This window comes from Diceros bicornis, chromosome 39 (genome assembly GCF_020826845.1).
Source record: "Diceros bicornis minor isolate mBicDic1 chromosome 39, mDicBic1.mat.cur, whole genome shotgun sequence".
NCBI lineage: Eukaryota > Metazoa > Chordata > Mammalia > Perissodactyla > Rhinocerotidae > Diceros > Diceros bicornis.
Window position 1 is genome coordinate 19016704 of NC_080778.1, and position 26149 is coordinate 19042852.

Genomic DNA, 26149 nt, shown 5'->3' on the forward strand with positions numbered 1-26149 from the left:
CATTGCTAAGAGATATTGAGCACTTACTATGCTAATTGTCATATAACCCTGTGAGGTTGGTATTAATAATTATGTCCCATTTTGTAGATGAGGTAGGAGAGGCACAGAAAAGCTAAGTAGCTTGTTCAGTTTCACCCAGCTAGAAAGTGGGCTAGTCAGGATTTTGAAGTCTGACTCATCTAACCGGCAGTTCCAGGGACGGGGTGGACTTCAGGCATGGCTGGCTCCGGAGACTCAAACAATGTTGTCAAAACTCTCTGCCTTTCCATATTGGCTCTGATGCCTTCTTTGGTTTAAACTCATTCTCTTTCTACACTAAATAGGTTTCCTGCGTATAGCTGGAAAGATGCCTACGGGTAGTTGTAAACTCACCTACTCCTAGATTAGCAACCCTAGTGGAGAATTTATTATATCTAATTATGAAGTCTAAGAAAGGAACTCTGATTGGCTCCACTTGCAGTGTAAACCTCCCTCTTTGATTAATAACATTTGCCAGAGGATGAGATACCTTGAGTTGACAGGCCCGGGTCATGTGCTCGTTTCTGAATGAGGACGGGGTGAGACACTGCTCCACAGCCTCACAGCAAATAGGAGAGGGAGAGTTCCCCAAAGGAGAGGATGCTGGGTACATGGGGACAACATAGGTTGACTATAGATACAAGAGATCTTGTGAAGGATGGTCCATAGGACTATGTATGTCTCAGGAAACAAGATAAATGAGAAGCAGCGATCAAATGCCACCCCCATGTGTGGCTCAGTGACAGAAAATAACGCGTTAACAGAGATGGAAATTGAGTGGAGCAGGAGGGCTAATCTTAGGGAGAGTTTCATTTGGGCACGGTGAACGTGGGGTGGTTGGAGTGGACATGTGTAGTAAGCAGGTGAAGATTTGGTTCTGGAACTCGGGATGGCTCAGGAGTATAGAGAGAGACTTGAGAATTACGGTTCGAGATTGATTTTCATCTCAATTTCGGTATATATGGATAATCATCATTTTGCCTCTTATTATCTTTAAGTTGAAATTTTAATTATCAGACACTTAGAAAACACAAAAGACGCACAATCTACAGGCTCTGTAAAAGCCCGGGCTGAGAAACTGAAGCACCTTTAGAGGGAAGCAGTCAGGGAAACTCATATATATCTGATGGGATTTTTTTGAGACAAGACTGACCTCCTAATCAGAGACTTCCTTAAGAAATCTACAGAAGTAAGTTGAAATGGTTACTCAGTTTGTCACTTTGTTTAGTGTCGTCTTGGTGAGTATCAAATGAAGTTTCAAAGTTTCAAACCCATAACGATTCAGAATTTGAGAATTATCTTCCAGAAAAGATATATCCATGGGATTGTTGAGTTATTTTGAGAAAATTAACAGAATGGCATTCCTGTGTACCATGACATCCATGATACAGTTTTAGATATTTTCCTTAAGATTCAAGATGGTCAATTCCTATGTAACAACTTAATGTATGAATAGTTCTTATTTGGATCATGATCTTAAAATTCAAAATCATAAATTTGACTACTTCTGAGCCAGACTCACAGTGAAAATAATCTTTCTTGGCCATAAACTGTATTCTAGTTAAGCATCTCAGTAATGGGTGCCATTGGCTAGCGGCAGGTGGGAATTAGAAATTATGAACAGTTGTACACAAACATGTCTTCATTCATGCCGCAAAAATGTATAGCATCTAATTTGCTCAAGTCACCACGCTAGGCATTAGGGATTATTAAAGCAAAGCAAAATAAGAATAAATAAAATCCAATTCCAGGCCTCAAAGAGAAACAATTTGCACAATATATGTTAAATATAGAAGAAGCTTTGGGTAAATGATGTTCCAGGGAGAGGACTGGGATGACGTTTGTCTTAAAGAAACAGAGCAATTGGGAAGGACTACTGGTGGAGTCGTTACTGCCTACAAGGTAGAGAAAGCCTGTTAACTTAAAGTAAGGAGGAGAGAGGAGTCTTGAGAGCTGAGGCTGGGAAAGGTCAGAACGTTATTTGAAGTCTTAAGATAGAAGAAACAATTCTAAGTGTAAGTCTTAATGGTGAATTACAAAGAACTGTAAAAAACTTAATGAAATAGGGGCTGGCCTGGTGGTGTTGGTTGGGTTCGCACGCTCTGCTTTCACAGCTTGGGGTTCACAGGTTCAGATCCCGGGTGCAGACTGATGCACCGCTCATCAAGCCATGCTGTGGCAGGCATCCCACATATAAAGTAGGGGAAGATGGGCACAGATGTTAGCCCAGAGCCAATCTTCCTCAGCAAAAAGGAGGATTGGCAACAGATGTCAGCACAGGGCTAATCCTCCTCACCAAAAAAAAAAAAACACTTACATGAAATAATTTGATAAGTACCACTAATTAGGAAGTAACTTTAATTTGTAAGTTCCATGACAGTGCTATTTTGTATATTAGGATGATATAAAACAAACTCTAAGTATAGTTTATCACCTTCATAGTGAATGACTGTTAATTGAAAAATTGATTAAAGTTACCACTTTGGCATACTCAAATATCCTTAAGTTCCCATCACAGAAAATCCAGGCACTCTTTTGTGTCCTGGAGGCACAATTTAAAAATAAATTACACAAATGTTGATTTGAGGAATTTATCTTAATCGAACACTAACATCCCAGATTTCCCTGGTGTCTGAGCTGCTTCCTACTGTTCAATAAAGAGAAAAAGGCCTCTGGGCTGATAGACAAAACACACATAAGTGATGACAAAGGAACAAGCCTGCCTTTCTGTGTGGCATGTGGCCTTGGACTCATTAATTTATAGCCTCATATCTAGAAAAAGTCAAGAGAAGGGCATGTACCTTTAATTTATTTATAGTCAAATAATCTTGGCGTTTCCTCTTAACAAAAGATATAAATAAGTCTTCAAAGAAAACTTGCTCCTCAGGAGACTTTTATGATGAGAAATCAGACACAAGACTGTATTTTTCAGGAAGATGATTCCATATAAAAATCACTTTCTCGTAGTTTTTGTTCATCTCTAGCAGCCTCAACAAAAAGTTTCTTTAAAAATTTTTTTTTCTGTAGTTCCCCTTTTAGTGAAGACATTTTTGGTTATGAAGGGCAGGAAGACTATCCTCTACCTACTCTGGGTCCTTTCTGGCTGGGCTACAAATTAAATTGACATGAGACCGAATAGCAGGAGAAAATCAAACAAAGCTTTATAATATGTATATAACATGTGGGAGAAATAAGGGAAACTGAGTAACTCGACAAAATGGTGAAGGTTCTCATCTTAAACACCATCTTCAGCTAAAGACAAAGGAGGATGTTGGGGGTGGGGAGAGTCAGCTATGGGAGATTTACCAGAAAAGCACAGCAAACAAGAGTAAGGTTATTATGCAGATTTAAGGCCTCGCCTTCCACATTGATAAGCTTCTAGAGAGGAGGCCTTGCCCGCTTCTTCCCGTGCAGAGAGGGAGATACCTTTACCAATGGAGATTTCTCTTAGAAATGTAAATGTTTGGTAAACAGAACTTTGATAAGAATGGGCTTAGCAAGGACCCTCCCAGTCTATCCATACCCAGAGTTATCTATGGTGATGGCCTGTCCTGGGGACAGGCCTTCTATCTTAAATCCATTTAGGCAGTTAGTGAGGGGGGAGGTCAAAGTTTCTTTTAGAGTCTTCTGAGCCATTATTCTCTTCAGCTCGAAATAATCCACATACCAGAGTGGCACATCTTGGGGCGCCCTGCCCTGAACCCCATCAGTTAGAAGGAATGGAGACTCTCTTAGCTAAGTAACATGGATTAACTATCAGGATGTATAGGGGGCAGTTAGGAAGATAAGGTAGGTAACTCACTGAAATCCAAGACAGGCAACTGTGCCATGGCGGGGCTTCTGGAGACGAGGGACTCCTAACCAGACAGCATCAGAATGGCTTTTGTAGCTTTTGCCATGTCTGAACACTCCGCAGAGTCTGACCGAATGTGTCTGGGTGGGGCCCAGCATTTCCGGGAGGAAGCACATCCCAGGCGGATTCTGAGGGCAGCCCCGGGAAGAACCTCTCCTTGCTGCACCCCAGCTGCCCGTTAACACCACCTAGCTGTTTGCATGAATCCAGTTCTTTCTATCTGCTTCTCCTGCTTCTAATTAGCTTCCTCATCCTCTATCTTTTGTCTAATTCATAGCTTCTACTGAGGCTTTAGTTTGCTCCCTTGTTACTTTGATTTATCAGTGTCACTTTTTGCCGTTAGCTGTCTCAGATGCTGTAGGTCTGTACGTCAACATTAAAATACCTAATATAATGAATCTGAGGAGCTCAGCTTTGTCCTTAGCTGACAGAAATCTTTGTGTTAGGTCACCCCAACGGTCATTGGCCAGCTTAAGCATCGATTTCGTCAGCTGCCCACCCCGGTGCAATCAGTTATGGCTGCAAATGGGGGCAGGGAAGGCATGTGGCCTGGAGCCACTGCGACAGCATCTGTGAGCAGCTGCCTCCGCCAGGCCTGTGGATCTGGTAGGCTGCAGGACTGCACGCTACCCTGACTTTCCTCAGAGATCCTCTGTGATTCCCAGTAGAATAGGAAGACAGTCACTGTCAATTGGGAGGATATCACCACATTTTTAAGCATAAAAACTATTTCCTCCACAAATTAGTTGTACTTTTAGTATCCATGATTAAGAAAATACGTAATACAAAACACATGACTTCAGCAAAGGTTTTAAATGAGTTTGCATTTTATTAATCATAAGAGCAGCACTCACATAGTAGTACATTTATTTATGAATACAAGGCACAGCATTTAGCCAGAGAAAATGGTGCACATATGGTTTCCTGGACTCCTTGAAATAACTTTGTAGCTCCTTACGGGCACTCTGCCCACAGGTTAGGAATGATTTTGTGGTACAGTAAGCACATATCCTGTATTGGGAAAGCCTGCATTGGAGCCTCAGGGTCTGCTACTCACTAACTTCATTTCTGGCAGTCAGTGATAGTTCAATATTTCCTCCCCTTGAATCTAGGCAGGCTTGTGACTGCTTCAGCAAATAGAATACAGTGAAAGTGATGCTAATGATACTGAGGCTGGGTCATAAAAGGCCAAAGAGCAACTACCTGGCACATGTAATGGAATGTTGAGAGAGGCAGGGCTTCAGGAGTGGCTTGATCTAGCAACTCAATGATGGCACCAAGATCCTGGTTTTTTTTCTGTTTCTCCTTTCTGCCTTCTGTGATGTCAGTTCCATTTATTTCATTCTAAGTCTGACTTCTTCCTGGTCAAAAAATAGCTGCCAACAACTCCTGGGGTGACATGTCTCCTTGGAGAAAGAGGATGACAGAAAGACAGAGAGAGACAGATCTGAGAATGAGAGAGAGGAGCTCCAAGGTGGAAAAAGTGGCATCAGTAGATTGCAAACTAGCTTCCAGTTCTGCTGTTGAGAAGTCAGTTGACATTCTAATTTCTTATCATTTTTGTTTTTTCTTTTTTCTCCCCAAAGCCCCAGTACATAGTTGTATATCCTAGTTGTAGGTCCTTCTAGTTCTTCCATGTGGGACGCTGCCTCAGCATGGCTAGACAAGCGGTGAGTAGGTCCATGCCCAGGATCCAAACCAGCAAACCCTGGGCCGCTGAAGCGGAATGTGTAAACTTACTGCTATGCCACCAGGCCGGCCCCATCCTTATCATTTTTATGTGACTTTTTTTTTAATCATGAAAACTTTTAGGATCTTTTTATCCCTAATGTTCTGAAGTTTTGTTGTGTTGTACCTTGGTATGGATAATATTTTTTTACCTTTTATTTTGGGCATTGGACTGACTTTCAATCTGACAACTTACATTCTTTAGTTTGGGGAAGGTTTCTTGTGTTACCTCTTTAATAATCTCTTTCCTGCCATTTTCTCTGTGTCTTTTTTTTCTTTCTGTAACTCTTGCTAGTTGAATGTTGGCACTTCTTCTGAATTAATACTCTAATTTTCTAATTTTTCCCTTCTCTCTTTTGTATCTTTTCATTCTCTTACTAAGAGATTTACTTTGCTATGTTGTTTAAAATTAATAGTTAAAATTCTATTTTCATTATTTCAATTTCCAATACTTTTATTAGAGGATAGCATTCTGTTCCTGTTTCATGGATATAATATCTTGTCTTATCTCTCTAAGGCTATCAGTTATGGTTTCATGGATGTTTACTTCTACTTTCTGTATTGTCTCTTTCAACTGAGATCCTTTCTTTAACTCGTTTGTATCTCTTTTTTTGTGTGTTTTGCTAGAGTGATTCCTCAAATACCTAGAGATCTTTAGCTCTCCGTTAATATTGAATAGTGAGTCACTGAAAACTGGTGGGAGGCTCTGGGTTGAGGAGTTTGCCAACTCCTACTAGAAAGCTTTGCTATACGGTAATCAGACCATAGGCAAGCTTTTTGTCGTGAAAATCCCAAGCATCAACATTGTAGGTTTTTATTTTATTTTTTTTCCTCTGAAGCCATTCATTTTCCCTTGAGAAGAATTCAGCTATTTTCTGCCTGGGTGCTGGCAATCTGGAGGCAGAATAGAGGAAGAGGCTGGGGTCACGCTCTTCCCTCCTCTCCTCTGTTCTCAGCTCTCCTTGTCACTTTTGCTCTCAACCAGACCTGGGGTTCTCTGGTGTGGAACTACTTCCTCTCCACTTCGCCAGAGACCTTGGTCTGTGTAGTGGGGAGGAGGGGGAGTTGTCTGGATTCATGGGAAGGGAGATGGACCACAAGCTCAGTGTACAGACGATCAAGCAATCCCCCTGACTTCAATCACGTACCTCATTCCTGCCTTAAGTGTTGCCTGGAGGTCCAGGGTTCTGAGCCTCCCTAGGGCTCTGAGGGGGTGGGTTGGCTCTGTTCCTGCTGGTATCCCTGTCTGGGGATACTTGAGAAAGGCAGTAGCTTTCTCAAGTCTGGTATCATTCTTCCATCTGCTTTCTAACTTCTAAAGATTATGGACGTTGCTCATCAGCTATTGTCTTCTCTCTCATTCTTTGTCCTTGTGAATTTGTGACTTTCTTCATTTACTTGAGTAAAAGAATATTAAAAAGCTTACCAATGGGGCCGGCCTGGGGCGGCCACCTGTGGCGCAGGTGGTTAAGTGCGCGTGCTCTGCTGCGGCGGCCTGGGGTTTGCAGGTTTGGATCCCGGGCGCACACTGAGGCACCGTTTGCCAAGCCATGCTGTGGCGGCGTCCCATATAAAGTGGAGGAAGACGGGCACGGATGTTAGCCCAGGGCCAGTCTTCCTCAGCAAAAAAAGAGGAGGATTGGCAGATGTTAGGGCTGATCTCCTCAAACACACACACACAAAAAGCTTATCGATTTACCATAGTATCTATCTGGAAAATCTCTCCGTTTTTCTTATTCCTAAACAGTTATCTCTCATCTTTTTGCTGTGAGACTCCCAGATCTCAAATGCAGAAAATTCAGAGTTCATTTTTAGCTCTGCCTTGTCGTCACCTGTGTCGAGGTCACTGTCATGCTGGTCCCCAGCGTGTGATATATTTGCAGCCCTCACGAAGCAGGCTTTGCCTGATTCTTGCTGTCTCTGAAGCCGTCAGCCTCCAGGGCACCTGTGCGCAGATGAGGGTCAGGAAAGTAGGTGTGGCATGCCAGGGGAAGCCCAGAAAGATCGCATCCCTGGGGAACGTGGCATCTAAGCCATTGGGGCATACAATCTAGGCTCATTATATTTCATCTCGCATGAGTGTGCTCTGAAGAAACAGAAGAGGAGGAAGCGGGAGAAGAAATAGCACATGGTGTCAGGAAATGGCAGATCCTGCAAAATTAAAAAATGGGAGTAGAAAGCATAAGATAATTCTTTGGGGGCTGATTACGGAATTTGTGGGAACAACCTTATCTAATTGCCGTGCAATTCAATAACAATTACATGTCTCATTAAATAGGTTCAAATTAACTTCATGGAATGCACTATTTGATTAGAATAGTAAACAGCCTACACATATATTCAGTATTTATTGTGTGCTGATGTTGTAATCAGCAGAGGAGCCTGCTTGACAGCTGGCTGCAGAGAGAAGCAAAGGATGTTAGCACCAAGAGCCCATGATAAAGGTAGGTATTTTTGGAGCCGGAGTCAACCACAGAGGTCAGGACTCTGCCCTTGCAGCCAGGAAGCATTCGGCAAATCAAAGAACTGGATCCTTGACTTGAGTGATGAGCAAATCTAATAACTTCTAAGTCTTGGTCTCTCCTCATCTGTAAAATGGGGCAAATAATAATAATACCTATGTTTTAAGATTACTGTGAGAATTCAATGTCTGAAATACAGTAATTGCTCAGTAAATGGTAGTGATTACTATCGTTTGATTTGGCAGGGTCATTGTGGGTGGAGTTGTAACTGTTTTTGTTACTTATTTCATGCAGTACTGAAAGTAACCTTTGCATCAAGGATGAGATGGCAGAGGAAGTGGTCACAGGTGAGGTTTCATGTATCAGACTTCAGGGGGAGGAACCAGGCTTACTGAAAGTCAGAGGACTCGAATCCAAAGACAGATTTACAAACAATAGTTTTATTTTGGTGGACTTTTGTTTGAAGGCCAAATCTCCGCCTCCCATAACTCACCATACCTTTGTCCATCCTATTGAGACGGTGTCTTTCTGTTCACTGATGAAGCTCCAGTATCTAGAACAGTGCTGGCACAAAACAGGTGCTTAATAAATAGTTGCTGAATGACTGGATGAATGAAAGGATGGATGGATGGATGGACAGATGGATGGATGGGTGGATGGACAAATTTAGTAGAAGAGCCTAGTCGTTGTTCTGAGCATCAGGAGTATGCTCATGTATCATGGTCACGTACAGCTTAAAATAATAAGAAAGAATACGGGTTGGCAGTTACAGTGCTTCATTTTGGCCGTGTGCTATGGTTTTTTTAAATCATGGTTTTGGCAGCTTTTATTATACAGTGTTTGGATGATAGATGAGTGCTTTCTTACAGAAAGGTAACACATGGCTCCTTATTTTATGAAATAACAAACTCTTCATTTCATTGCCAGATTTTTAGAATACATTTCATAATTAGAGAAATAAAAAAGAGGCTTTGCAAGGCTGTGCCAAAATTGAAAAGTTCTGGAATGAATCCAGAACAATCTAGTCTTCGGTTTGTGCATATTTGGGAACTGGAGCCCTACATACACAGGAGCTTGTGGTGCAGGGGGAGAGAGGATGGCAGCTGCCTTCTCAGCGTTATGGACAATAGAAGTGTCCACTATAAAGAGTCCTGGCTGATGAGACTGTTGTTGAGGAGAACATTGGTAAGGTATTTAAAGAATAAGCATAGGGAATGGCAGGTTTGGATAAAGGTTTGAAGAATCTTTATTTTGGAATGACAATAGGTTTGGAAGTTTGGAGAGGCCTCAAATTCTGGGTTGAGAGAGAGAATGACCAAGATCAGAGTAGAGAATAGAATAAAGAAAAGGGAGCTTACGTGGTAGACAAGGGCAGAGAAGCCAATAGAGGAGGAACAGGGCAGCAAATGGCCTCAAGGAACAGTCGTTTTTGCATATTTGCAGAAGTTAGCATCATGGTTTTCAAAATGAGTTCCACTGCAGGGTTCTCTTGAGGAGCCCCAAACTGATCTAAACCTGCCAGGTACTTCTTTGGTGCCTCGGGGCAAGTGACTTTCATTTTACATAGCGCTAAGAGATGCTTGCTGGTAACCTACTAAGAAAGCTAAGGGTTGTTAATTGAGCTATTTGTGAGCTAAAATTAACGTACTATCAGAGTGACAAAGCTCCTCATTCAGTAGCCTGCTAACAAGTCTTGTTGGTCCTGCAGTGTTGTAGGGCTCCTCCTGCATATGCACGTTATGATGGTTGGAATTTCTAGACTTTTTCCAAGGGGTGCTTTATTAATGGTATATCATCAGTGTTTTATCAAGTTGATCATGATTTCAATTGCTACCATTCTGGCTACTTAATGACTGTGAATTTAGCTTCATTATTATAAATTTGTTGGTTGTTCGATTAGAACATTTGTAAATGGTGACACATATTGAAGGCAATGATATTTTTGGCCTGTAATTTTTCCTAAAACTAGACTTTGAGATATGAATAATCCATACTCTATTGCTAGAGAAGAGGTATACATAAAGCCTACAATATATGCTTATAGAGCAATAGTTTATTTTTATCACTCACTTCTTTCTCCTGCTGGAAAATGAGACTATTTGGTGGCACTTAGGTTCGTTTTTCTTACCTAAATGGACTGTGGTCCAAAAAGTTTGAGATACAATGTTCAAACAAATAGCTTGATGAAACTTTTAACAAAGGGCTGCTACTTGTTATATGTTGGTGACATTAAGGAAAATGTCCTAAAAAGCTGAAATTCCCGTGAAAATTATTAGGTTGTGGTAATACCTTGGGTTCATTTCTGTTATCAAATACTCAGAAGTCTAGGTGTCGTGATTCAGTAAGACTTGATTGCAAAGCATGCTGACCGACCAGTGTCAGGCAGAAGGGAGAAGGAGTAAGCCAGGAGCGGGTAAGCCTGGGGCTAAGAGAGCCGATACCTCTGTTTCTAAGAAGTGGTCATGATATCTGGGAATGTGGAAAATTCCATGCTGAACCAGTTACATTGAAGGTATCAACCCCTATAATTCAGAGATGCTGATATTGGGGGCTACTTGAATCCAGAATTCTAGTCCAGAATCTCACATCTTCAACTAGGCAAAAACACAGATGCTCTGGATTATTTATATCCCTGCTGTGTTAGAAGGTCTACAGGGCTCAACTCAACTCAAATCTAGATGGGCAACATGAGAAGGGAGGGTCGAGAAGGCTGACAATGGAGGTCTGAGGCCCAGAACGACTTTCTGAATGGGTTCAGGTGTTTTCAGTGGCTTTTGATGCAATGACTCATGTAGTGGAAGAAACAGGAGAAAGGGAAAAAATAGAAAAAGGCTCCCCAAAGCAACTTCCTAGCCTCTCTTTTGGGATCTGCCAACATCCAGATGACTCTCCGTTGTGGGCTAGATTATGGGTTTCTTTTAAGTACGCTAAGACAAACACTGAAGAACACCAAGAGGCGGAGAGCTGTGAAAGGGTTTCTTCTCCTTTTATTCCCCATCAAAGCAAATGCTAAATGTTCACGTTGAACCCGCACTGCTTTCAGCCCTCGGCCGAAAGCAGAGGCTTTTTGAGTCCTGAGCCCCAGGGCCGTTGTGGCTCATTTAGAGAGGGGTGGACGCAGGCTAGTTCTGCCCCTGGGCGACTGACCCAGCAATGAGGGGAGGATTAGGACCCCTGCTGTCACCTCCCCTGGAGCAGAAGCAGGGACCCATGTGACATCCCATCATAATTTTTCTTTATTTGAGATATAAAGAGATGTTTCTTCCCAATTTATTTATAGAGACACAAATAGCAAAAGAACAAGGATTTCTTTAAAGAGAGCTTTTGAGCGGGAGATTCGCAGGTGCTACCTCTTCTCTGCCGTTGGTGCGCTGTCTCCAGGGAGAGTGTGAGAGGTCTCGCACGCCCGTTGACTGACAGTGGTCTCGGCCCATCTGGGAGGGAGAGTCTGTACATGCGGCTGCCAGATACCCCAGGACTCGGGTAGACTTTCCTGGAAATCTTCCCCATCCTTCTCCGAGGGTCTTTCTTAACCTTCTCCCCTGCTACACAGTCACCACCCTTCACACTAGGACAGAAACCCCAACAAGGCAGAGATTTCTAAATCCGTTTTGTGCACAGTTGTGTCCTCAGTGCTTAAAACAATACCCAGCATGCAGCAGGCGCTCACTAAACATCGGTTGACTGAATGAGCAAGTGTCCTTCACCTCATCACTGTGGACGAAGGTGAGAGTAATGGCTGATGTTGGCTAGTCTTTTAGTGTATATTTAGCAGTGCACTAAGCACTTTACATACCTTATTTTATTTAATCTTTACAACACCCATGGAGTAGGTATCAATAATAATACCATTATTATTATTATCTCTGCTTTATACCTGAGGCTAAGGGAATCTAGTAACTTCCCCAAGTTACTCAGCTAGGACGCAGCCTAACTGGAGCCTGAGCTCTCTGTCCCTCTTCCACACTGTCCTCAAGAAGATCATAATCCAGTAAGGAAGACGAAATAGATGCATGTGAAGCAATGAGTCTTATTGTTGTCTCTATCAGCACTTCTGTTTTCCATCCAGGGCCTATGAATCCCCTGGAGATCGTGTTAAAATGCAGATGTGCTTCAGCAGGTTTGGAGGGAGGCACAAGATCCTAGGTGTCTGATAAGCTCTGGGTGATGCCAGTACTCCCACCCCAGACTGCGCTTTGAGAAACAAGAATCCATCTGCCTTCCCCTCCCCAGGCACTGCTGTGGGGAGAGCCTGCTGTGGTGCAGGGCAGCATTTCTCAGGTATCTTTTATGAAGTGACTCTCACCTTCCCGATTCTCACAATATCTGGGGAACACTGGAATCGCTCTTAATTTAGAATTGTTGATTAAATAGATTCACTTTTTAAAAATGGAGATACATTTATTTATTTTAAATTTTATTGATTTTTCTAGAATATATGATAGTGGGTACAGCTCCATGAATTTCTACACACACACACACACACAAACACACAGATGTCTACCACCCATGTCAACACGTAAGATGTTTCCAGCAGCCAGCCCTGGTGGTCTAGTGGTTAAGATCCCCGGCTCTCACCGTCTCGACCCAGGTTCGATTCCTGGTCAGGGAACCACACCACCCGTCTGTCGGTTGTCATACTGTGGCAGCTGCGTGTTGCCATGATGCTGAAAGCTATGCCACTGGGATTTCAAATACAGCAGGATCACCCATGGTGGACAAGTTTCAGCAGAGCTTCCAGACTAAGGGGCTGGCCCAGTGGCATAGTGGTTAAGTTCGTGTGCTCTGCTCCGGTGGCCTGGGGTTCCCAGGTTTGGATCCCGGGCTTGGACCCATGCACTGCTTACCAAGCCATGCTGCGGCAGGTATCCCACATATAAAGTAGAGGAAGATGGGCACGGATGTTAGCTCAGAGCTGATCTTCCTCACCAAAAGAAAAAAAAAAAGATGTTTCCAGCCCCAGAAGCCTCACTTATGCCCTTTCCCAGTGAATGTCTCTCCCTCAAGTGACCACTCTTGTGACACCAGTCACCATAGATTAGTCTTACCTGTTCTTGAACTTCATAAAAACGGAATTGCAGAGCATGCATTCTTTTGTGTCTGTCATCTTTGCTCATCACGTCTGAGATTCATTCATGTTGTATGTAGCGTTAGTTCTTTTTTTAATTAGTGTGTAGCATTTCGTTATATGAGTATCCCATGAATTATTTATCCATTTCACTGTTGATGGAAATGTGGGCTGTTTACAGTTTGACTGTGAAGAATTAACCTTGTCCTTACTCTTGTCTTTGGTGGGTACATGCACAGGAGGAGAATGCTGGGTCACAGAGCAGGCACTGGTCTCGCTTTTGAACTGCATCCATTTGTAAAAAGGATCTTCTGCTATGGGCTTGATGTGCTAGTTATTTTTTCCTAATATACATTAAAATAAAAGCATAATTATTAATATTCACCCATGTGCCATCTAAAATTATTTCACATATGCTACTTGAGAAAACATTGGTGCAGCAGAAAAAAGGCATGGACTTTATAATGAGACACTCATGGGTTGGATTCTTGGCCCTGCTGCTTGCTATAGCTGTGAAACCAGCAAACAGCCACTGATGATTAAGCAGCTAGTAACGACGGGGGATCAGAATTGGCCACCTCAAAATATGTCTCTTCCTGAAAGACACTTTGGCCCCCACCCCCACTAACTGACCAAAAGAGTTTGGGATGGGAGGCCTGTCCTGGGGGCAGGATATCATCATAGACATCTCTGGGTACCTGGAGGGTCCTTGCTAAGCCCATTCTTAGTTCTGGTTACCCTTTGTAAGAGACATTTACATTTGTAAAGGAGATCTACTCTTGTAAAGGTATCTTCTTCCCTGCACCAGGAAGAAGTGGGGGATGGCCTTACCTAGAAACTTATCAGAATGGAAGGTGAGGACTTAAATCTGCATGATAAACTAACCCATTGTTAACTGTGCTGTTTAGGCAATATGCTATCTGACTCCCACTAGGTTCCTGTAGATGACATCTCCCTGGAGCCTGGGTCACCATGGCAATGGGTGTTTGAGCTATTTTTTTCAGGAATTGGAACCCTTTGTCCACTTCAGGCTGCTTGAGACCACCAACCCATCAACTGGGCCCATGCAGACATGTATCCAATAAGCGACCTTTTGATGGCAAGAGGTTGAACCTCCACCCTCAGGGCATGCTAATACCGCCATTCTGTGAACATGCGTCCTAGGAAGAGGCATGAAGCCTGATTACGCTTGCGCAGATCTTCAGTAACCTCATCTCTCCTCACCTCCAATCATTTCAGACCACCTTGCCCCCTACCCCATAAATATCCCTGAGTCCCTATTTTTGAGGAAGTGGATTTAAGATTCATTCTCCCATTTCCTCACTTGGCTGCCTTGTGATTATTAAACCCTCTCTATCTGCTGCAATCTCGTCATCTTGGTGTTTGGCTTTCTGAGCGGTGGGCAAAAATGGACCTGGTGCAGTAACAGGTGTGTGATCTTGGTCACATAAATTGTATGATTTCAGTGATGGTTTACAATCTCTGAGTCTCATATTAATGAACTGCATCTTGATGTTAACAACATGGATGAATCTTACAAAGATAAAGCTTGAAGGAAAGAAGCTGGATGCAAGAACACACTGGATGATTATTTATAGAGAATACGGAAACAAGGAAAACGAATCTTTGTTGTTGGAGTCAGGACACTGGTTACCTTTGGGAGGGAGTGAGTGGAAGAGGGCTCAAGGGGAGCCTGCTGGGGTGCTGGACATGGTTTATATCTTGACCTGGGTAGTGGTTACATACACACATATGTACACATATATACATTCATATATGTACATATTTATACACACATGTATACAACATAGTACTTGGGGGTGCTTTTAGGGTGCTGGTCACGTCCCGTTTCTTGACCTAGGTGCTGGCTATACAAGTGTGATCAGATAATGAAAATTAATCAAGCTGTACATCTATGATATGCTCTCTAGAGATGCTTTCCTTCTCTTTGAAAATGGGGATACTAATAAAAATAATGCCTACTTGAAAAGTTTGTTTAATGACATATACAAAGTGTCTGCTCAATAAATGTTAGTTCCTTAGCTCTTATTTTGCTGTAGACTAAGAGGTGCAGCCTAAGGTTGAACTAGAACTTGTGATGCAACATGAAAGCAGCCAGGTTACAAAGCATTAACTTTATATATTCACATTTTAAGCCTTACACTAAAGAAATAATGCTTTAAGGTAGAACTGATGAACAAGTGAGAGAGACTGACTGGAAGAAGGGTAATTTCCAGACTCCTAGGTGGTCATCTTATCACTCAGGTTCTCTTGGGAGAAAGAACTAATAGCATATATAAACATGTATATATAGAGTCATGTATTTTAACAAATTGGCTTATGTGATTTTGGAGGCTGGTAAGTTTGAAATCTGTAGGGCAGGTGGGCAGGCTGAAAACTCAGGTAGAATTTCTATGTTACAGTCCTGAGGCAGAATTTCTTCTTCTCTAGGAAACACCAGTTTTGGCTCTTAATACCTTCAACTAATTAGATGAGGCCCACCCACATGATGGAGGGTAAGCTCTTTTACTTAAAACCAACTGATTATAAATGTTAATTACATCTAAAAAATACCTTAACAGCAACACCTAATGCCTAGCTAACTTGACATAAAATTAACCATAACAGCATATATAGATCCTGTTTAAAGTCAAGATTTACTTAAATGGCTCTGACTATATATTTAGTCAGAGCACATTAATCTTCTGATAGATATTTATATCCTGTTCCGAGTGATATATGATCTTATGGTTTAATGCTGCACAGGCCACAGGCAATGGCGCTAATCTTGGCTGGGGTGTCTTAGACATAAAGAAGATTAGATGCCTATGTTATATCAAGAACACCAGCTAGCTAGCTAAATCTTTAGGAATTCTCCAAAATCTCATTAGATCATATCTCATAGAAAACCCTCTCCCACTGAAATACTGGATATATGGCACACTTCAACCAGTGAACGGGCTGAGTTCCAAAAGCTTGTTTCTTTTTGTTGTTGTTGGAACTTGTTTTTCCCCAAAATAATGTTATAAATGGTGGCTATTGTGTTCCCAGGTGCCCAGAAAAACCTAGATAAATAGTATCTCCCTTTGTGTAATTTAAAAAAATTCTTTAGGTAGGTAGTTTCGCAATTAATTTCCACACTGCCCACTCCCCTTTCTCAGACCTCCTGAAAATATCAGAAATGAATGATCAGGGGCTTTTGCCACAAAGTTGCATGGAGAAGTTTAAGGAACAGAAAAAAAAGTTTAACCAACAAGTGGACCTATGGATTACATCTGGCCCACAAGTATTTCATTTCGATCCTTATGTTTAAAAACAATTAGAATTATTTGTTGACATTTAAAAATCAAGAGATTCCTCAAAAAACACAGATTCCTGGATTCTCTTGAAAAATGCAGCAGGAGATCTGGTAATCCTAGGCCAAGATTATGACGTGGTAAATATTGGCGGCAGCAAAGTTATGGTAGCCCCTGGCTTGTGTTCCCAGGTCACCAGGGCCACCCCCGGCTGGCTTCACTGTTATGTCAACATGTGGCCCTGTGGGCATTTGAGCTGTGACCTCTGTCAGAGACACTCTGTGGCACCTTGCTGGGGGCTCTGTCACAGACACAGCCTCTGTCAGTGGGCTTTAAGGCCTTTCTTTCTTTCTTCCTGCCTGCCAAGAAGATACAGCCCACCCAGCATGGCCCTGCTGCAAGGGACTCACACTGCCAGGAACATTGGTTCCCAAATCCTTCCTCCCGCAGCTGGAGGAAGAAGGCTGAAATCCTTAAACCCCCGGGGAGGGGGTGTGTGAGAAGGGGACCCATCTTCCTGCTTTTCTTTCTTGTCTCCATTTCTTCCTTCTAATACCAAGCAATGGGCTCTTTCTGCTTGCCACAATCTGAGCCAATTAATCACAAGTTAGAGATCGAGAAACGAAGTTTAATTAGATTAGCCGGCAAATTGGAAGACAGGTGACTAATGTCTCAAAGACCCATCTTCAAGGATTACAGAATTTTGAGGTAGGTATATAGGAAAAATGGGCAGTGAAGAGGGGGTTCAGAAATGTACATGATGGACTCCAGGATCTCTCATTGTTCTTTTCTTCTGTCGATGATGATGAATATTCTACAGGTGCTCTTTCTCCCTGGCGGCCTTCTTATTCCTTGGGAAAATTCATTAAAATTGTTAAGAACAAAGGTATCAGAGGACCTCAGCAGGAGTAGGTGCACAGGATCAGGGCCAGAAAATCACAAGAGCATGTAGCAATTTATAATGATCACATGCTAGAAAGGTTTCAACTGAGAAAGGGTTATTTAGTGTAACAAGATGGCCTCACTTACGCTCACTTACACTTCTCCCTTTCTTCTTCTCTCCCTCTCTTGCTCACTCCTTCCTTCTTTCCTCCTTCCTTCCTTTCTTCCCTTTTCTTTCTTTGTTTCCTTTCTGTTTCTCTCCTCTCTCTCTCTCTCTCTCCCCCTCTCTGTCAACCTGGCAGCGAGTTTTTGCACCAACCACTCAGGGAGAGAGGTCTTCCCTGCCTCCGGTCTCCTGCTCAGGGCTTACAAGCCTGGGACTGGGGTGGGCGGGAGGTGTGTGAGACTCCTGATGCTGAGGTTGAGCAAGGCTGGGCTGGCTCCGGAGTCCTGCACACAGGGACCCTGGGATGGAGGCCTGAAGGCCGTCGTGGAGGAGGGCAGCCTGGGCCTGCGCCCCTCCCTTTCTGTCCCCTTCTCTTTGGGAGTCTCTTCTCTTCATAAAGAGGGTGAGTGGGGAAGAGGGATTTAGTGAGAAGAGGATTCTCTCCCTGAACTCCTTCCTGACCCCTCCTCCTGCCCTCTCAATTTCTCTCTCCTGTTTCCCCCACTTACAAACAATGCTACACATCTCCCCCCCAGGAAGGCACTTGATCTGGATTAAAAGCAGGGACTGTGTTTGCCGGGGAGAATGAGAAGTGCAAAGAGACACACTGAGCTGTGGCTGTCTTTGGAAGGGAGAAGACGGGGACATTCTCTGTGACGCTAGAAGGGAGAGCCTTTTCAGAAGCAACTTCACTAGACTCGGTTTCACAGTCACAGGGAGTGTGCTGAGGGCAAAGGCAGATGCCTTTACTATATATATTTTATGTCACATCCTGGGCATTGTGCCGTCCCATTGTGCAGGTGTGTTTCAATTAAGTATATTATATGATCATTAAAAATAAATGCCCAACAAAGCTAAGGAAATAGGTTCTCAAGTCCAGTCTTCTTTCTTTATTGTGTATATTACACCATGTATATTATATCAGGGTTTCTAGCATCATAGGAAGGGCCTTAAAAATAGTTACTAATCACTGCATGTTATAGGGAAACAAAGACTGGCCAGATGTTTCCAATACAGTGTTTATTTTAACACAGTCAAACATAAATCTGGGCATCATTTTCTTGTCTCAACTTTCAGTACATAATCAACAGCTACAGCGTGATGGTGCCTGTGTTATGATGATTAAATGGACAATTCACATTGTTCGTATTCAATTATCATCCCCAAATGTTTATTAAATGCTGACATGTTGATGGAGATGTGATTAGCCCCTACATAAAACAAATTAATCAGTCAGGTAACCACCCAGGCACCATGCACTATTCAAAATAAACAACAATAATGAGACATACAAAATCATGACACTAGTCTGATAGACATGGTATTTTTAGAAATTACTGGGCTGATTCCTTTTTATCACTAGCTTCTGTGAAAATATTAACTTCAGCAAAGCTATGAAATCCATAAACAATTATGTCAGCTATAACAGGATTAATTAGGATATAGTTTGTGATAAAATTAATATATATGAGATATGAAATATATAAATTTTTACATATATAATATATATTTAAAGCAATTTTTCTACATTCATGTAGAGATATCACCAACTAGGTGCCTCAAGGAACTCAAGGGTGGTTTTGGAAGCATTTAAGGGTTTTTCCAAATTGTTTTTTTCCCCCTTTTGTTATGTTATGTGAGACGCAACTGCCAACCATCCTGAAACTGACCAAGCCTCACCACAAGAGCTGCGCCCATGACCTTTGCCTTGTTTTTCATGCTAAGATCTCTCCAGGAGGAGCTTAGGCCTTGTTACTGTAACCTGCAGTGTACATGGAAACATGTTTTCCAACTGAGCCTGCACAAGCAAATACCCACCTCTCCCTTTTGAATATTCATTCCCCATCCCAAATAAAGGTCCCTGCTTCCCTTTGTTCAGGGACGCCATGACTTGGGAAGTGATTCCTCCTCGTGGTCTCCTATTTGCTGGAAATACACTTTACTTTGTGAGACAACTTCCACGGGTGTAGAGTCTTATTTAACTCACCAGGAGGCGAGCCCACTTGGTTTCGTAACAGAGATTGTAGCATTTTAAATTTCAGGAAAGGATAAAATGATTATTAAATCAAGTCCTATTAATCCCCTAATTCTCTTTTTTTACATGTGTCAGCAATGGAGGGATGGAATCAGGAAAGCCTTTAAGAGTGACATAAGTCAAGTGTTATAAAAAGAGTAGATGTGGGGCTGGCCCAGTGGCACAGCGGTTAAGCACGTGTGCTCCACTGCGGTGGCCTGGGGTTTGCGGGTTTGCATCCCGGTCATGCACAGACACACTGCTTGTCGAGCCACGCTGTGGTGGTGTCCCACATAAAGTAGAGGAAGACGGGCATGGATGTTAGCCCAGGGCCAATCTTCCTCAGCAAAAAGAGGAGGATTGGCATCGGATGTTAGCTCAGGGCTGATCTTCCTCACACACACAAAAAAGAGTAGATGTCTGCTGATGGGGTTCAGGGCAGGCTGCCCCAAGATGTGCCACTCTGGTATGTGGATTATTTTGAGCTAAAGACAATAAAGTTTCAGAAGAATCATGAAGGACGTTTGACCTTCCCTCAAACTGCCTAAAAGAATTTAAGATAAGAGGGCTGTCCCTAGGACAGGCTATCACTATAGATAACTCTGGGTATCGATAGACTGGGAGGGTCCTTGCTAAGCCCATTCCCAGCAAAGTAGAAGTTTTCCTTTGTAAGAGATATTTACATTTGTAAGGGAAATCTCCATTTGTAAATGTATCTCCCTCTCTGTACTGGGAAGAAGGGGGGATGACCTCATCTCTAGAAACTTATCAATGCAGAAGGCAAGGCTGCATAATAACCTTACTGTGCTCTTATGGTAATCTCTCATAACTGACTCTCCCCACCCCCAACATCCTCTTTTGTCTTTACTAAATCTATTTAAGAAGAGAACCTCTGCCATTTTGTCGAGATACTCAGTTTCCCGGGTCTCTCCCACATATACATGCTATAAAGCTTTGTTTGATCTTCTTCTGCTATTCAGTGTCATGTCAATTTATTTTGTAGCCCAACCAGAAAAGACTCAGAGTGGGTAGAGGATAGTCTTCCTCCCCTTCATTGCCATGATGACATGAGGGATGAAGGCTGTTTTAGGAGAAAGAGGAGAGAGGAAAATGGTCTAAAACCCACAGACAACTCAGTGTAGCTCGGTTTGTGTGGCATGAAGGATGGAGAAGAAGGGTCAGAAGTTAATGCAGCTTGGAAAGCAAGAGTCAGATCACACTCTAGGATCCTACACACTAGGATCCAGTATTTCATTTAAAGAAGTTGGTGCTTCACTCTACAGCCAACAGAGGCCATTTAAAGCTCTGAGTCTGATAAGAAAGCACTGCCAGCAGAGAAGTGGGAAAACCAAAGTCTCAATGTTAGGTGGTGGTTGTCGGGACAGAGACGATGGGAAGGATGGAGATATGGGGGAGATAAAATAATCAGGCTTGGACACTAGGTGGACATGGAGAGCGAGGGAAAAGGAGCCTTGGAGAATGGTCCAGGTTTTTGGATTGGTTAGGATACCAGGATTGTGTTTGGCTAAGAAAGCTGGCAATCCAGCCTGCTGCTGTTCTGCAGATTGTGACGTGGGCAGGGGGAAGGCTCCTCCCAGCTTTCCGCTCAGCCGTTTTTAGCGTGGGCCTTCATCCTCATGTTGTCCTCTTGTTGTTGCTACTTCCAGCATGACATCTGTGGTCCAGGCTGGGTGAAGAAGAAGAGTGAAGGGCAAAGGTCTGAGTCTGCCCCTTTTAAAAGAGCTTCCCTGGATGTCCCATCCCTGTCACTATAATACTCATTAGCCAGAACTAGTTAGTATAGCTACCTCAGTTGCAAGGGAGTTTTTCAGCTGAGTATATTGCCTCTCTGAACTCAATAGCGGTTCTGTGAGTGAAGAGTGGATCTTGGGTGGACAACAGAAAAGTTTCCACAGGTGATCAGGCGGATATTGGTTAATGCTCTGAGACAGGACACATAGGATGAGTGGCAGGCCTCAGTGGAAGGACAACGAGCTCAGTTAGGGATGGGCTGTGTTTGGGGTAACTGAGGGTCATCCAGCCGTGATAGTCAGCTGGTATCTGAAGACCATGAGGAAGCACGACTGATGATAATTTGGGAGTGCTTGGCCTATAAATGGCGCTTGACCTTTCTCAACATAATAATAATTGTTACTGATTCTATGCCTGGTTCCTTTAGGTGTCAAAGCAGATTGGTTATTTTGGTTCTTAATAGCAGTAGTCTTCAAACTGGGGTACTCCTGGGTGAAGAAGACTTTCCAAGGAGCATGCGAGCGTAGATCATTTAAGGGAATCAATTTCTAGGTTCTCAATTCCCATACAGATTGTTACTTGGAATTGATCTGCCTGAGAACTGGCTGGAATGTTTATGAAGCTTCTTCATTCTGACATCCCCTTTCCAGAAGTCCCCCTTTAAGGAGAAAGACATGCTTCTGTTCAGCTAGAATTTTATATTTCATCACTTAATTGCAGATTTGTTATGAGAAATAGCATTATTTTCTTGTTTTATAATTTATTGTAAAAATGAGAAAGTTAATTCTACTACCTCTACATAATTTTAATCTCTACTTTACTACTTTTAGCAATCTATTTCATAAGATGTGCTTCATAATTTATTTCTCGAGTTTTCACAATATTCCTTAAAATCCATGTTAATTTATTTACTTGAATTGAAAACTGAAGTCAGAGTTTTTCTGAAGAAAGTAATTGTGATATGACTGACTTTTCCAGTTAGGTTAGATGTGAACACTTTCCACAGATTCAGTGAGCTAAATTTGTTGTTTTAGCTCATCAAACTTTTGACAAAAATATATTTAAAACATGTGATAAGATAAAAAAAAATTTTATTAAAAATTATGACTACGCAAAGATATATTAAAGAATTTTTATTTTCCCAATCCCTTTGAATATATCTTATTTTAGAAAGTATCTCTAAGTCAAAAGTAACATATATAATTAAGAGTCATTTGACAAGTCTTGGCAAAGCTTGGTGAAAGGCCTAATAAGTGGATGAAAATTCAGTTGCAAGCCAGGTTGTTTCCAACTCTTTTCTTCCAAGAACACTGAATACAAGCCTAATTAAGTTGTCATTTGAGAATATGAAAAATAATTTTATGACAAATCGCTAGGTGATTTTTGACGTAAAACTTAGAAGGAGTTCCAAGAATTGAGTGACTTTATTTCAGCAAAACCTTTTCTATCCCCATATGCTTATTTATCTAAACAAAATTTCTTAGTCCTTACATTTATACAAATAAAAAATAGGAGAGAAAAACCCAAATCTTTCTCATATTAGTAATAATAATATTCACGGATGGATCTATGAACTAATTTTTAAAATGCAGCCTCATTCATCTCATTAAGAGATGCATTCCCAACAAAACATTTCTGTTATATTTAATAATTCTCTACCAAAAGTGTTAGCATACTGATGTTGTTTTGATCAACTGTGTACTAGTAGTTATAATGATAGAAAATTAAGATTTAGAGAATTATGGGCACATAAAGTAAAATGTTTCAACTTATATACACATTTGTGTTGCAGATAATATAATATGGTGGTCTAGAAAAGACTTTCAGGTATAGAATGATATAACATTTGGATAAATTTATGTGGAGGAGGGAAAAGGGAGTTAGCAAAGAACAAAGTAAAATCCGCCTGCTAAAAGGAACTTCTTATTCAGATCTTTTAAAAACAGTTTCTTGTGGATATCAAATTGCTAGGATATTTAGATTCCACTGGCTACTTTTAAAAGAGTGATGTAACAGTTGTAACAATACATCAATATTTGAGGCACACTGGAAATTATAGTCTTTGCAACTATTAAATCTTATGATAACAAGTACTCTTGGAATCAGGTTTAAAATGTGTGAAGGAGTAGGTAGTTTTACAGAATATTTATGTCAATGTGTAATGGTTTTTATGCTGTGGAGCAAAATGCAGTTTGAAGACCACTATATCCCACTGTCATTCATGGAAGCTGGTCCTTCAGACCCTTTCGGGCTCCAGGCCCCACTTCCGCTCGCCACACACAGCACACATCCCTCTCTTGAGCCCATCCCTCCCCCAGAACCGGAATTAGCACCCGGGCACCACGCTTTCCCTGGGAGGGGGTGTTATTGTGGTGAGCTCTTTTGGGGTTTCTTGAGAGCTGCTCCTGAAGGTGTTGTGTGGAATAAGCAGAGTGGCTAGAGAAGAGAGTCCAGGATCAGCCCGGACCCCACCCCACAGTAGAGACTAGAGATCTAAGTCCGGTGAAATTGACGACTGTGTGTGACATTCAAGAGCAAGAGAACAGGTAAGGAAGAGTTTGTACAGGTGTCCACGGAAGGAAGGCAGGGACTCTGAAAATGAAAACTGGCAGCCACCCCTTGAGTCTTTGAGGTCTGAATAAGGACAGAAACACTGTTTGGGACAACTGATTTCTTTAAAAGGAGAAAGAAAGAAATGCTTTTAATGTACAAGAAAATATGGAGAATATTATGAGAATAGTTCGTGTTCAATTCACCAAAATTTAACGTTATCATTTTGCTATATTTGCTTCAGCTCTTTCCCAATTAATTTCTACCTCTCTCAGAAATATATCAGAAGTTTTTTAGCTTAGGAAATCTTGGTACTTTGATGTGAAATAGATTTTTAAAAAGAAATACGTGGGTTGTTCATTGTATCCTTGAAACTTACTTTTTACAGTGAGTTTCTAGTCCTTGGCTGTGTGGGTTTCATAATAATATACGACTGAGGCTTCTATTTTCATACTAAGACTAAGTTGATCCTTGAAGACCTTCAAGTATAATCAGTATGCTCAAGAAACTCCTTTCTAGGTTACTGGTTCAAATCCAACTTAAGATCACTAGAGTGGCTGCAAAATAGTTACTATTCATGGTGTTCACTGACACATTATAAAGATCATCATTAAAGTAATTTGAAACATTGTCTGATTCTAAAATTTTATGATGAGCTTCACTCACTGGTCAGACAGCCACAAATCTGTTGTTGAATAAGCGTGAGAGTGGGTGGTACATGGAGTGTTTGTACTGGGCTCTACATCGCTCAGTTCTCTTCTCTACTTTGCATCCTGTCAGGACTTGTGTGTTCAGTATGTGTTTGGTGGTTTGCCAGTGTTGTGATAAGGGGATGCCACGCCCCCGTCAACTAGAATCACAGATTTTCATATTTGTGATCATGACCCACCGGAAGAAATACATTTTTTATTGCCCCAGTACACACACATGCACATGCCTACACAAATATATATATGTTTCCTGCTGGGTTGAATAGTGTCCCCCCTAAATTCACGTTCACCTGGAATTTCAGAATGTGACCTGATTTGGAAATAGGGTTGTTGCAGATGTAATAAGTTGGGATGATGTCATACTGGACTAGGCTGGGCCCTTAGTCTAATGTGACTGATGTCCTTATAAGAAGAGAAGAGACACAGGTGGATATACAGGGAAGAAGGCTGTGTGAAGATGGGGACAAAGATTGGAGATATACTGAAACAAGTCAAGGAAGATCAAAGATTGCTGGTAACTACCAGAAGCTAAGAAGAGGCAAGGAAGGATTTTCCCCTAGAGCCTTCAGAGAGAGCGTGGCTGTGCCAATACCACCCCGTTTGTGGTGCTTTGTTGTACTAGGAAACTAACTCCCTCTCTCTCTCTCTATCTGTATTCCATCTATAGATGATAGATAGATGTACATATACCAATACAATATTTTCACAAAATAATGCCTACCTATATTGTGTGCAATGTGCTCTGATATTTTATTTTTTGGTAAAGTCTATTATATTTTGTTTATTTTTTTTTGTTAAGATTGGGCTATGATTATATTGAGTTCATTAGGATGCCATGCTCCCTTCAATAAATCTGCAGGATGGAAAGCACTGAACTAGGTACTTCTAAAGGAAAGAAAATACATAATATATTGGAAAATACCTAGAATATTTAATAATTAATGCAGGGAAAAAAAGCCACCATAGACATTTGTATTATATTGGCATAATTATTACATTAATTAAAAGCCCTCCAAGGAATTAAAAGTGTTAATGTACTTCCAGAACTGTGTGAACATTTCTGTGCCATGATTCAGTGGCTCCACACAGAACACAAATAGAAAACCCACTTTTCCATCCAACTCAGAGACACCTGAAACTACGCTAATAAATCTGTATATAACTGTACACCTTTAAGTTTTAAAGTGAGAGGGACTGATTTTCAGCCAGGTCCCACCAGTTACTACATAAGTGACTTCAGGAGAAGTTAATAAATACCTCTGAACTGCACTTTCTCATCTGAGAAATAATGATGGTAATGCTGTCCACCTTACCTCATATATAGTGTTAGGCACAGAGAAAGTGCTCAGTATATGTGAGTTATCTTCTATTCATTTAAACTAACGGGTTCAGAGAAGGGGTCAATGAGAAGATCATGAGGACCCCAGAATCTGAAAAGACAGAGGAGGAGATGGAAATAAAGAGGCCTTAGGGATCACCATAGATGCCACAGAAATGTAAGGTCCGAGGGATTGTAATGGTAACAACTGGTAATTATTATATGTGGTTCTAATGTTTATTTCTCGTTTGGCGAGATTTTGCCACTGGTTTAGCTAGTCATTAACTTTTGTATCTGTTTATGGGTTAGTATAGCAAACCACAAATATCAGA

The 26149-nt window shown here is 41.7% G+C and overlaps 1 protein-coding gene across 1 annotated transcript in view; it reads left to right on the forward strand.

Annotated features, from left to right (window-relative positions):
• The first annotated feature begins 8371 nt into the window (after positions 1–8371).
• HECA (hdc homolog, cell cycle regulator) overlaps positions 8372–26149 on the forward strand; it is a 108725-nt gene continuing 90947 nt past the window's right edge. The window contains exon 1 of the mRNA XM_058534173.1: positions 8372–8408. Coding sequence (XP_058390156.1) covers positions 8387–8408 — 22 coding nt within the window. The 5' untranslated portion in view covers positions 8372–8386. The remainder of the gene's footprint in view (positions 8409–26149) is intronic.